Source organism: Hesperophylax consimilis, chromosome 27 (assembly GCF_061612785.1).
Source record: "Hesperophylax consimilis isolate HC1 chromosome 27, BYU_Hcon_1.0, whole genome shotgun sequence".
Taxonomy (NCBI): Eukaryota; Metazoa; Arthropoda; class Insecta; order Trichoptera; family Limnephilidae; genus Hesperophylax; species Hesperophylax consimilis.
Genome location: NC_142862.1, coordinates 18,194,340 through 18,208,945, shown reverse-complemented (window position 1 = coordinate 18,208,945; position 14,606 = coordinate 18,194,340). Strand labels below are relative to the sequence as shown.

At 30.6% G+C, this 14,606-nt stretch overlaps 1 protein-coding gene across 2 annotated transcripts in view; it reads left to right on the top strand.

Annotated features, from left to right (window-relative positions):
• The first annotated feature begins 1,157 nt into the window (after positions 1-1,157).
• LOC149410688 (uncharacterized) overlaps positions 1,158-14,606 on the top strand; it is a 115,100-nt gene continuing 101,651 nt past the window's right edge. For both annotated transcript variants that reach the window (XM_089648114.1, XM_089648112.1), the window contains exons 1-2: positions 1,158-1,257; positions 4,119-4,270. In XM_089648114.1, the coding sequence (XP_089504240.1) occupies positions 4,180-4,270 (91 nt within the window). In that variant the 5' untranslated portion in view covers positions 1,158-1,257; positions 4,119-4,179. The remainder of the gene's footprint in view (positions 1,258-4,118; positions 4,271-14,606) is intronic.

Here is a 14,606-nt window from a genome sequence, read left to right as displayed (position 1 = left end):
TCATTTCCAAAGCCTAAAACTGACGCGGTATTCAGACGGTTAATGACTTCAGCATAGTACGGAGCCACAACCATAGTCTGACTCCAATAAGGTCACTTATCATGTCTTAAGCCATTTGAAATATTTTTTGTGTATACAGCACAAGTCCCAACTGATACCAACTGTCTGGAGCCAGTGGGACCATTGCATCCCCATGTGTGGTACATTGTCAGGCTGAAGCGAATGGAAGTACCCGTAGAAGGGAAAGATGAAAGTTGAGAAGTACCTGTCTATTCAAATCATCAAACATGGCTAATGCACATTCAAACAAAGTTTCGATTCCGAATGGTGGTCTTTCCTCACAGCGTTTCCGTAGTGATTTCTGTACCTACTTACCACTCTATTCCGGATGATGGTCTTTCCCTACGGCGATTCCGTAGTGATTTCCGCACCTACTTATCACTCGATTCCGAATGGTTATCTTTATTATTATTATTAGTTTTATTTTTGCTTTACAGGGTATCAGGGGGTAAAGTGCGCTAACTTCGGGGGGTGATTTTACAGGATAGTACAAGTAAAAACAATAATATAATAAGTCTTTTCGAAATTCTAAAATTTTGCACAAAAACGGCGCTATACAAACCATATTAACTATAATTAACTTTATCCCTTTTTTGTTGTTTGTTTTTGGGGTGTTATGCCGTGTTGCGCTAACTCCTTCTTTAGCCGACGTTTCGGACAGCGTTGCAGTGTCCATCATCAGGGCAGATCCGGTAGATCCGAACTTTATCCCTTTTCTAAACTTTACCCCCAGAACACTCTGTTTACTACTAATGTAAAAACTGATAAATTGTTAACTGTCGATATCCCGAAATAAATATGTAAATACAATAAAAATTGTTAAAAATAGTTATTTTGATAATCCCATTTAGTATGTTACATCTTTCATTTTAACAACAGACATAATAAGTATTGATTATGCCAACAATTTAAACCACACAATTTAAAAAATATATATATTTAAGACGAACTTTTGGTCCAGCCTCCCAACAGACATCCTCCCCCCACCATTTTCCTCTTCCCCTTGCTCATCTTCCACCTCCCATCTCCCATCTACCCAGTCTAACAATTATTATCAACTCCGACATCTTTCCTCTTCCACCGAGTGGTCAGTCGGGACCATACCCTCCTCTCGGTCCGTCGCACCTGCTGTGTTCATTGTCGTTAATTAGACTTGCGGTCATTCTCTTGTGAACTGTGATAAATAAAAAACAAAACGTAATACAGAATAAATTGAATTGTATCGTGTTACTCGCGTATTGTAAAGTGTATAGCGATAGGAAGGCATGTTTAAATTCTTTGACGTTTAATAATTCAAGCGTTTAGTTATTTCACGTAGTAATAGGCAATTAAGAATAACAATATTTCATAGATAACAAAATTGAATCAATTTCAGACTTTAAGCGTGCTCTTCGAAGTAACTATATATGGAAATAGGCAACAAAACGCATGACATAGACTTAAAATTGACAATTAATAATGAAAAAATTGAAAAAGTAAATGATATTAAGTACCTATGTGTAATACTTGATTAAAAACTCACTTTCACAGCAAATTTTGAATATAAACTAAAGAAGGTATCTAGGTAAACTAAATGGAAACACTACAGAGCTCATTTATAAAACTATAGTTTCTCCTCATTTAGATTACAGCTCTGCTATGTTATATTTATCCAATGAAGAAAATTTGAACAAACTAGATGTTATACAGAATAGAGCTATGAGATGTTTACTGGGAAAAGGAAAATACGCAAGCATTGATCAAATGAAAGAGCAGCTAAATTGGATTTCAATAAAAAAGAGACTGTTATTTCATGTGTTAATTTTTGTGCATAAAATCATGAATAATCAAATGCCAAAATATTTTAAGGATGGAATTGTTTTTAATAGATAGTGAAATTTTGAATACATTTTATGTCTGAATAGATAGTTGTATCAGAAAAATTAAGAAATAATTACACAAATGTTTTTCTATTACATTTTCTATTTTCTTATTTTAGTTTATATTTATTTCAACTTAGTTTTTTTTTCTTCATTCAATGAAGTTATGTTTCATAATGTACAATAAAATATGTAATAATAATTTTATATTTATTTATTTGTTCATTCATTACATTGTACTACAAGTTATATGGTTCTAAATTAAAGTTAACATAGATCATTAAAGCTATTACGTACGTCCTTAAAGTGTCTTGTTAATTTCTTCTAGAATGAAAATTATATTTCTTAATTCTTACTAATGATGCAGGTGTGAGTAATGCTATCAAATCTTACTAAATAGTAAGAAGATCTGTAGAGAGATGAAGAGATTTTAAACATTAATAAAACATAAGATTTACCCTCATAATTAGGCTGATTTTGTGTGTATGGGGAGTGTGTTAATACAATATTATCATTATTTGTTTGTTATTATAATTATTTGTTTGTTATTATCATTATTTTTTTGTTATTATCATTATTTGTTTGTTATTATCATTATTTGTTTGTTATTATAATTATTTGTTTGTTATTATCATTATTTGTTTGTTATTATCATTATTTGTTTGTACGTTATAATATTCAGTGAACATTTTCAGGATGTTTTTTTCTCTGCTTTAATGTGAAGTGATAGTTTTGTATTATTTATTTTAACCTGTTTTCTGCTTATTTATATCTTTAATCCATCTGTTTACACTTCAAACAAGATAATTTTATTCTATTGGTCACCATAAATAAGCCGCCAAGTACGGTGATGTAATGTATTATTTCTCTGCGATTCTCTTAATTAAATATCATATATTTCATTAAAAAAAAGATTAATGTTTTAAATAAATATGCACAGTCTTAAATCAGAACTACAATGATGCATGATTAGATATAATTTATAAAAAATGCATAGTTAAGAACGATAAAATTTTAAAAACGATAACTTTATAACAATACATTGTCGTATTGGAATTCTAAGTTATGTACCATAATTGTAATCATGCGTTAAAAACTAAATAACTCTTTTACTTTTTTTTTTCTAACGTCTCACAAGATGCCTTGAGGGTAATAATATCTCTCAGGGTCTGTATCATCTTTGGGGATACTGTGTAAATGAACCGCGATAGCCAGTACCATATTTATGCTACTTATTTAAAACAAATTATCCATGAACAATATTTCAGAAGGTACAAAACAAAAATGGTCTCAATAATAACAAATGAAAAATGCAATAATATTCAATGATTAATTAATAATGATGTACGTACACATTTTTTCAGTGTTGAAAATATACACTAGAAGAAATATCAACAGCATTTTAGCGTAAAAAGCACTCTTCGACAGATTGATTAATAACATTTTCAGTAAATGTTAAATCCTTTGGGGGCGTCATTTTAATTAAACGAAAATAACGAAATTTTTTACACACTATTTAATCAAAATTATCAACTTTTTTCAAAACCAATGGTTCATTCATCAGGATACAGGATATATTCTTTGTATATCCTTTGTTTATGCTTTGCATATATTTTATATATCCTTTGCATATCCTGTGTATATTCTTTTATTATCCTTTACATATCTTTTGTACATCCTTTGTGTATATTTTATATGTCCTTTGTATGCTATTTGTATGTCCTTTATATTTCCTTTGTATATAATTTATATATCCTTTGCATATCCTTTGCATTTCTTCTGTATATTCTTTGTTTATTTTTAAAATTACATATCCTTTGTGTATCCTTTATATTTCCTTAATATGTCCTTTGTATACCTTTTGTATGTTATTTTTTTATCTTTTGCATATTCTTTTTTTATATGCGTTGTTGGTTTTGAACATGATGATAATTTTTTTTAAATAGTGGTCTAAACAAAGTTTGTTATTTTAACTAACTTTATTGAGATATATAACTTTTGAAAAAAATAATTTTTATTTATTTTAAAATAACATTACTTTACAACTGAAGTGTACTATAATAATAAATAAAAAATATATAATTTACAAAACTGGTCCTCTGGTGATATTTTTGTAAATACGTGTTTGTTTGCTGTCTAGTTTGAATGATAAACCAAACGAATTAATGTTACTTATTTTTAATAATCATATTCTTTTAGTTTTAATTTTAAAGGTGAAATGACTATCTTATAACAAAAAGTGAAGTTCAATCCAACGAAGATGGCAAAATTTGCTATTGTGTTATTAGTTGTTGTGTATTTGATAGTGGATTCAACGACTTTGACCATCGATTCACAACTGGTTACAAAGAGTAAGTTACAACATTCTTAATACTTATTACTCGTATATTGGTTTCATTATAAGAAATAACTAATAATTCACAAACATTGTCACTGTCAAAAAACTAGCGTACTTACGAAGCAATCTAGAGCTTGCGTGTGGTCTTAATTTTATGCATTAGATATGAATAAAATTGAATCGATTCTGAAAAAAAAACTCATTACATACATTTCTTACAGCTTGCACAATCGATATAATAATATCTCGATGCGACAATTTTTCGAAATTGGTTCATTGATACAACGTTACTGACAGTCCTGAATAATAGAATTTATTTGAAAGTATCGCGGCGCACACGTTTGTGAAATCTCTTTAATTTAAAACTAATTTAAATCACAATGCTTGCCCCACAAGACTGTATTCAACATAAAAAACCATTCTCCCTGACGTAGATAATATCTTGATAATATAATTGTAATGAAAATAAACATAAAATCTCTATTGAAAATACATTCATATCGCAACTAAACCAATGACATATTATGTAATGTAATGACAAATTATATAATGACATGTATTATGGCGCATACATATCTCAAAATAGTATTAAATAAAGTCACTTTCTGCGTCTGTCTTTCTGTGCGCTTAGTTTTCCTAAAATAGGCTTGGGTTTTAATTTTAACTTAGAGAATTTCGGTCGGAAGGTTTATACAGAGTTTTCCAATATGAGGTGTTATTTTGATATTCAATCGTAAAAGATGGTTCATATATTCAATGGTTTCGTTGCTTGTGTGGCACGTAGCGTCGTTTTGTTGAAAATAAACGTTGTCCAGATCAATACCATCCAATTCCGGCCATAAAAAATCATTAATCATCTCTCGATAGTGCAATCAATTCACCGTAACTGTTGCTCCAGCCTCATTTTCAAAAAATTAAGGTCCAATGACTCCGCCGGACCATAAACCGCACCAAACAGTCACACGTTGAGAATAGAGAGGCTTTTCAATAATAACGCTTGGGTTTTCCGAGCCCCAGATGCGACAATTTTGCTTGTTGACGAAGCCACCGAGGTGGAAATGGGCCACATCACTCAAAATGATTTGCATTTGATTCACTCAAGTGAATATTAATAATTTCAATGCGTTGTTGAAGCGTGTATCGTTCCATTTTTATTAATAACGTAGTTTCTACTTGTCAAATGTCAAAAAATGACAGCTTCAAAATTATCATCTACCGAAATAGCGGGCTATTCAAAATAACACCTCTTATTGGAAAACCCTGTATATAATACAAGCATATTGAATGAAAGGATTCACCAAATACTCAATTTCTAAATAGTATAAAATAAAGTCGCTATCCGCGTCTGTCTGTTTGTGTATTTATATCTTTAAAAGGCCTACAGAAAAGTATGCGAAGGTATATGTCTATCTCTTGAAGATAACACCTAGCAACGCCGGGTTCACATCAGCTAGTATATATCGCACACCTAGATAAAGGGTAGCACAACTCGAAATAATTCAAAATTGAGTTATTGCGATTTTCGGAATCTACGTCGAAAACTACACAAACTACAAAGACACCTGTTTTAAAATCTCCATCAATAATAATGTGATGGCGATGTAAGTTAGTCTTTCTGAGTTGCTCCACGTACACCCATCACCAACAACAGTAACACATCACCAATTACGACATACCAGCAGTAGGGGAAGGTGCTGTCAATACGCACAAAGACTGGATTATTTCGACTTAGTATTGTATTCGTGATTAACTGCAGTCATAAAGCGTGAATTATTTTAGTTGATTTGGTATTCGTGATTGAACCTGTCTTGTTTCTCGGGCATTCTACATATCAACTCCACATACTCCGGTTTTGTTTACAAAAGTAAGTAATTTTAATTTTACTAATTCATAATAGTTGATTAATTTGAGTTGATAAAATTATTAAACAATGATTTAGTCACAAATACTAAAATAACACGAAATTAATTAATAAACAAGTCATACGTGTATTTGATGATAACTAATTGAGCAAATAAATATCCTAGTAAAATAACATACAACATTATATAAAAATATTTTTAATCAGTCACATAAAAATCGAGTAAAATGTTTTTTGCTGTTCCTGAAAAAAGAGGTATTTTGAGTTGTACTACTCTTCATCTAGGTGTGCGATATATGAATGAATGAATTAATTATCTGTTAATTGTTATAAATACGCTGTTTAACTGTTAATTATATAATGTTTTATCTGAGGAAATCTGTAATATTGGATTCTCAGTTAAGTAAATTGCACATGTACAAAACAACCACATGGTAAACTTATTATGTTCGCATCAATCCTCAGCAAGATTAATACTAAGGGAAGGCAGTGTTTTCACAAATTTAAATGATACAAATTATATATATACAGGGTGTCCGGAAACTCGTAGTACAAGCGGGAAACTGGTGAATCTACATCACATTTGGAGTCGATTTTGTAGTATATTTTTTTTTATTTGAGCTTCCGTTATCGAGTAAATCGAGTTTGAAGTTGATTTTTTTTTTTTTTTTTAATAAAATTCTTGTAAATTATTACTGAAGATCAAAGTACCCAACTAATTAAAACTATTTGAAAGTAAAACAAATGAAGAAACTCGGATTTGAAGCATTATTTTGAAATCACCCTTCATTTAACCCGGTGTAATCATAAAATATTTCTGCTCTGCAGGGTTAAAACATCTGTTATTCAACCCTAAACACCAGAAAAAACTTTAACCCTAAAATAGCCGAAAAATATTTTTTTTGTTTTTTTTTTTTTTTTTTAAATGCTCAAATCAAAAAACTTTATGTTTTTTTGGGCTCCCCATGTGGTGTAGATTCTCCAGTTTCCCGCTTGTACTACGAGTTTCCGGACACCGTGTATATATAATTTGTATATATATATACACTTTATACTCTATATTGTTTATGGTGTAATATATATATAAATATATTGTTTATGGTGTAATAAAACAAAAAACCGGTTTCATTAAAAAATCAAACAGTTTTATAGCATTTAAAACGGAAATATTTGGCTGGATTCAAAATATGGGGAAATCAGAAATGGAAAACATACTGACCAAAAAAAAATACAGACTGTAACAAAAACCACTCAATCTAAACTAAAGACAGTAAATAATTGATTTATAATTTTTTCAGTAACTTTGTAATTTTCAGATAATTAAATTTTAATATGTATGTATATGAAATCATCAGCATCAGAGATCTCATAGAGGAAATAATTATCTCTGCTAGCGACAAAAAAGGAAGATAGTAAAAAATTCTTATTACTGGTTTTATCCCGCCACGCTTTGTCGTGGCTCAGTCTATCTGTGTAGATAGAGAAACAATAGCGCGTGTTGCTTTTACGTCCAACAGGTGGCGATGTTTTCCAAAAAAAGCATATTTTTACCCGGGTAAAGTACACTAACTTCGAGGGGTAATTCGACATGATTTTAGAAGTAGAAAAATTAAATAACTTTTTTTTAAATTCCAACGTTTAAAAATTGAATTGTTTGAATTTGAAAATAAATAGCCTTCTATGAAAAAAAATTTTAGGAAGAAAAAAAAAATTGTAATTTCAAAAATTAAAATTCATTTCACCCCCGGACACCTTGTATAGTATATGTATATAAAACACGCGCCTATTCGAAATAAATTCTAAGCAATCGGTGATGAATTTTCAAAGATTTAAGATTTTGAACAAACGAACATTTACGTTTTTATTTATATAGAAGATATTATATTATATTCGGTTCCATGATAACTCAACACAGTGAAAATTCAACACACTTTTAAAAAGTGATATAAAGTCATATCAGAAACGATGAAAAAATTTTTTTTTTAACCCAACCTAACCTAACCTAACCTAACCTACTTAACCCAGTTAATAAAGTTTTTGTTTCATCACTTTCCATGAATTTATATAACTTTTTAAAGATGTGATGAATTATCATTGTGATGATTTATCCGGTCACCATTATATTCATCAGAAAATGCGTTTAAATCAGGCCAATTTTTACCGAATACCGCACAAGAATCCCAACTGCCCGTAGCCAGTGTAACTACATCTTCCCATGTTGTGATGTTGAAGGGAGCGGGAAGGGTAAGGTTGATAAAAGGAAATGGGAAGTACTTTGCTATTCAGATTTGATCACCACCGCAAAAGCCATTTTTAATTCTACCACCAACCTGGAACTTGCTGCAAATACGTTTATCATCAGTATATTAATAAATATTTTATCATTTTACCATTATCGTATTAATGAAATATATTATGTGTAATACACTCAGTAACACAATAATACACTCAATATAGTAATGACGTAGCGAACATTGAAAAAATGTCTTAATCCATTCGTTCCAGACAACAACAAAAAGAACTGTGCAAAATACATGCCAACTTTTTGTTATTTTTTTTTAATAATTTTCTGAATGATAGAATATTTCTCTCATATACGAAATTATTCTGAAATATCAAGAAAACCCCCATTTTATTTTATAATTGACAGAGCTTTGCGAAGTCCTGTTTTAACTCGACCGTTTGGCATTTTTTCTGTACGTAAATTTTTACGTTCCGTTTCCGGGTTAGAAAATGTGCAGCATCCTCTTTTTTTATATCTTGACTTGATGCCTATCTTTAACTATGTTACCAACATTTTCAGAGCTTTTAAATGCATATTATGGTACCTACCGACCAGGTGAAAGATAGAAAAAAGAATTCTCAGTGACGTTTCTTTGGAAAAATTGTATAACTCCTCATTTGAAACTAATACAAAAATTTTAAATTAAATATTTCATAGTTTATAATTAAGTATCTAGGTAGGTTTTATAACTCTGTGTTGATAACTCAAGAACGAGTGGTGAGAGCGACCCGTTCTCTTGTAACGTTTAAACGCAATGCGTTTGGAGTGTTTCCCGATTATGCACCAGTGTCGAAGGAATCAATGATCAGTGACGCTTGTTCCTCGGAACATCTTCCATTGTAATACCGTCAAAATAAGGACAGCATACCTATTTGACTCCTGTGCTCTAAAGATTGCAATCTGCTTGTTTATATAGGGGAATTTATCAAACGGATTAAACTACTGTTCACTGAAATACTTCTATAAATATATAAGTGTAGGTGTTAAGGTAAATAATAATTATAGAAAACATTTCTTCTCGCTTGGTTTCGATTACAAAGCGCATTGCAATTGTTTTTATTCAACCTCCAATCTGGTTTATTCTGATTCACGAACCATGAATTCAGTTTTATTGTTAGTTCAAGGTCCCGAGCCTTTTCAGGGTTCAATTAAATTTTGGGAATGTTTTATAATTTTTTTTAAAATCCTTTCGGAATTTGGTAAGTAATTGAGCCACTTACTAAACCTTTCTGATCCGAATTATTTTCAAAAGATTAAGATTTAAAATTTTATTAATATTTTTCGTGAGTGTTCTTTTATTTCGTTTAAATGTATTTGTACACACCGATAGCAGATATCGAAAGGTTTTTGATTTTTGGAACACCCGCCCGTGTTCATTCGGCAAATGCCTATACATTGGGTGCTTAGCGACATTTATCAATTCCATTTAAAAGAAGAAGCTACAAGCAAAAATGTGTATATTCTTGGTATTCCTTATATTGTAGGCAGTGGCGGTTTTCTCTAAAGTGCGTTTGTGCGGCGAACCCCCATTAAAAAGATGAGATAATAAAACATCCTTGTTTTATAATAATATAAGCACATTATAGATAGCACGCTATTAAAATTTTGCCTTCAAAACCCGCGCCACCGAAAAATACGATACCCATTCCAAATTTGTGCGAGTTGAAATCCGCGCCAAACTCTTCATACAAAATAATCTTAGCCGGTACAGACCCTATGACGGTGATATATACAAAATTTGGTCTTTCTTTGCAAAAATAAGACAAATTGTGTGCGCCGAACACGCGTTATGATACCACGTGACCTCCGAACATTGACGAATGTAACCGAAGAAACCCGAGAACTTCGCGGCCGACGTTTAACCTTTGAACCATAGGGATGCAAGATAAGTGTTATTTTTTTATGTTATATTATGGTATTTAACTTTGTAGTCATTTTTGTACATATTTTGTTTTCTTGTTTCTGCATTTCTCCAACCGTTTGCTTATGGCATTTGTAAATCTACTACCTATTTTTAAATTTATTTCGTGCCACCTTTATTTGTTTTTTTTTTATGTTTTAAAATATCTATTATATATTCTACGAAATTATTCTTCTCTAAAAAACAATAATAATTAGCAATATACCTACATTGAGTGCTATAAAAACATTTAACAATTTAATTCCTATAAAACTTTTCTCATTATCTAATAATTGTGTCTAGGTAAAGTGATTTAAAAACAATAATATGTAGGTACCCCTCCCACTAACTTTATTTAAGTTGTGTGACTGCTACCGTATTCGACTATTTGACGAAGGACAACAGTAAGTAAATTTTAATTAGATTTGTTTATCTTCTCTTGAATTTCTGAACCCCCTGTTAAAAAGACCACAAACCGCCACTGATTGTAGGTAATAGGCATTAAAATCGCTTGACAAACGAAGTCTAAAAACGTTTGATTTCAAGCACAAAACTGTTTTTTTATTATTCTGTAAATAATTTTATAAGAAAGCAAAAAAAAATAATCAAGTGGAACTGTCACAGATAATCTTAGCTATAAAACTGTATTTTTTTAAGTATTTTCCTTTATACGTTCATACATTTCTATTGAAATTTTTTTTTTTTAGTACATTAAATTTGTATTTTTTTATTTGTATTTTACTCAAGCCAAACGATAGGAAAACCTTCAATTTATCTAAATCATATTTTTTGGTATTTATAATATACACAAATTCGGTATAAAGATTACTCAAAATAGTGCTTTAGCATTAAGCTTCGCCTTAATGTTTTTTTGTTTCATTCCTAAGTAAAAACATTTTTGTTAAATGACATTATTTTTTTATCTATCTAGTACACCGCTAAACAAGCAAAGGTTTCGTTAAAATGATTAACCTGTACCTAAATTTAATTATTATTGTGAAAAATATGACGTGTACCCAGAGTTGCTCGAATTTCCTCTACTTTCCGTAAATATGCATGTATTCTATACATATAAGCCTTCCGAAAGAAATTTTATAAATTATAGTGAAAACCCTATCAAAATCCATTGCGTTATTTTAAAGAACTAAGCGCAAAAACTGGTAGACGTATTGCGAATTTATTTTAGTACTAGATGACATATACCTGGCGTTTCTCAGATTTTCTCCACTTTCAATAAATAAAATATCCATGTATTTTATAAATAAACCTTCCGGAAGAAATTCTCTAAATGATAGTGAAAACCCTATCAAACTCCGCTGCAGAGTTTTGAAGAACTAAGCGCACAAACAGACAGACGCGGATGGTGACTTTGTTTTATACTATTTAGAGATAGTAGAGATAAACTTACCTCTTTTTCTACAAATTGAACCCAGATACCCAGAAATTTTAATTATGTAGCACAATTCTGTTTTAATCAGCCACATCTCATGAATAGTGAGCTTCTTTGAAATTAAAACATGAAAAAGCTTTTTTCTGTCTAGGTCAACTTGACTTGTTTCAAATCACATAGAGTACGTAGTTATTTCCCCCATTTTAAGCGGTATAATATCCATTTAACATTTAAAAATATGGTAAGATGTTATCTGAGTTATAGGGTTTTCCAATAAGAGATGTTATTTTGAATGGGCCGCTATTTCGGTAGATGTTACTTTTGAAGTCATTTTTTGACATTTAACAAGTAAAAACTACGCCCGTAATAAAAATGGAACGATACACGCTCCAACAACGCATTGAAATTATTAAAATTCACTTGAGTGAATAAAATGCAAATCATCTTGAGTGATGAGTTATTGTTGAAAAGCCTCTGTATCCTCAACGTGTGACTGTTTGGTGCGGTTTATGGTCCGGCGGAGTCATTGGACCTTACTTTTTCGAAAATGAGGCTGGAGCAACAGTTACGGTGAATTGATTGCGCTATCGAGAGATGATTAATGATTTTTTATGGCCGGAATTGGATGGTATTGATCTGGACAACGTTTACTTTCAACAAAACGGCGCTACGTGCCACACAAGCAACGAAACCATTGATCTTTTACGATTGAATATCAAAATAACACCTCGTATTGGAAAACCCTATATTCGTCAAGCGTTAGATTTTGTGTTGTAATAAAACTTCGGGCGAAACCGGACAGAAAAACCGGTGTGTAGTTTAAGGCGAAGCTTAATGCCAAATTACTATTTTGATTAATCTTTATAACGAATTAGTGTACATTATGAAAACCAAAAAATATACTTTAGTTAAATTGAAGGTTTTCCTATCGTAGAATACAAATAAAATAATAAATTATTCAATAAAAAATAAAAAGGCAAACTACTACAAAAAATATTTTTTCAATAGAAATGTATGAACGCATAAAGGAAACAATTTTTTAAAAATACAGTTTTATAGCTAAGATTATCTGTGACAGTTTCATTTGATTAACCTTTTTTGCTTTCTTATAAAATTATTTATAAAATAAGCAAAAACAAGTTTTTTACTTGAAATCGAACGTTTCTAGACTACGTTTGTCAAGCGATTTAATGCCTATTACCCACGATATTATAAGGTATATCAAGAATATACACATTTTTGGCTTGTAGCTTCCTCTTAAAACAATATAGTAATTTTACGCATCGTACTAACATAATAAACAAACCGTCTTTAATTGTTAATTACTGAAACAAAAACGAAGAATATTTTTACAATGGTATCTTATACTTAAGCGCAATCACATTTACAAATAAATAATGGTTTAAACCGTTAAAAAAACAATAATATCGCATTCTTTCATGTTAAAGGTGTTTATTAAAAAGTGAACCACATAATTAATATTACGTTAACATATTTTTTTATACTTTTGGGTATTTCATAATTTTCAGAAATATTTTGAAACATTTCTGAAAGATATAGTAATTTTTTTAAATAATTTTTTTTTGAGCTGTAATTATTTATTGAAATAAGTCATCATATATTCAGTAAACTAAGTGAATGCTTACCTATCTAGTAAGCGAACCATCTTGAACATATTATTTATTAACAACATTGAAAGAAGACGAATGTTAATTTTTCTTGAAGATAGTTTGAACCATGCTGTGTAGATGGCAGTGTTTATGGGTAATAATTCTGCTGAGGCGGTTCATAATAATTTCATTTTTTTACATGAGTATAACTGGTTCGCGGAAAGCATATATTTATATTGTCATACACTAACAACGAACATATTATGAAGAAATGTTTTGTTTTCTTTTGGGACCTCTCTTTCTGTTACATTCAGAAAAAAATACATTATACAAGGGAGAAGTTACAGGAAAAACTTAAAAATTAAAATCATTTTATTTGTGAACAAGTTTTGCTGTGTAATTATTATTACGCCTTACAGCTGTTTCGGCTTCTAAAGGCATTATCAAGCTGCAGACACAGTTCTACAAATTAAACATGATAACAATAAATAAATTAAATTACAAGCATAGCTCCGGCAAGGATGGGGTACTGAGTTCAATTATTAGATGCGACTGTATCTTTATCTGAATTTTCTGTTTCAAATTTTTCGTTTGAGGGTTTTTAATATTATCTTCAATGATTAAGATTAATACATTTTTAAAAAGGATTCTCTGCAAATAAAATTTACTATATATTTCATAATTAACTAACTAATTAGGCTATTTCCCCGCAGGGGTATGCACAGAGGATGGACCGCCAAGCAATTATGTCTTGAAACACATTCATTGCTACATCTGATAGTATTAATGTCCCAGCGTCTGGACGATTTAGGCCCTCTGATTGGTCAAATTAAAATTGTGTGATTCTGATAAATTCTGCATAGGGGGTCTGCAGGCAAAAAATACCAATCTGCCCCTCAATTTTAAGCAACCGTAAGGTTCATTTCGGTTTGTAGGCGACTGGATACAAAAAAATAAGACATTAAAAATTAAGACACGATTGTGAATAATAATAATGTAATACGATATTTCTTCAAAAATATCGTTTCTACTCATACAATTTTTGGATAATATCGAAGAAAATATGTTTTAGAAAGTTCATAATCCATTGGATTAATTACATTACAGTGAAAATTATCCACAATTACGTGATTACGTTTGACGTTTGACGAAAAGCACGCGTTCATTCAATATGGCCGCGGCAATAGCTGGCCAACAGAGCGCACCTCTGGCGGTGTAAGAACTAACCAAATAACTGGCTCGAATATTTAAATATGCAAAAATATTTGACCATTAAGCGTTTCATAAGAAGATTTCTTCTGGAA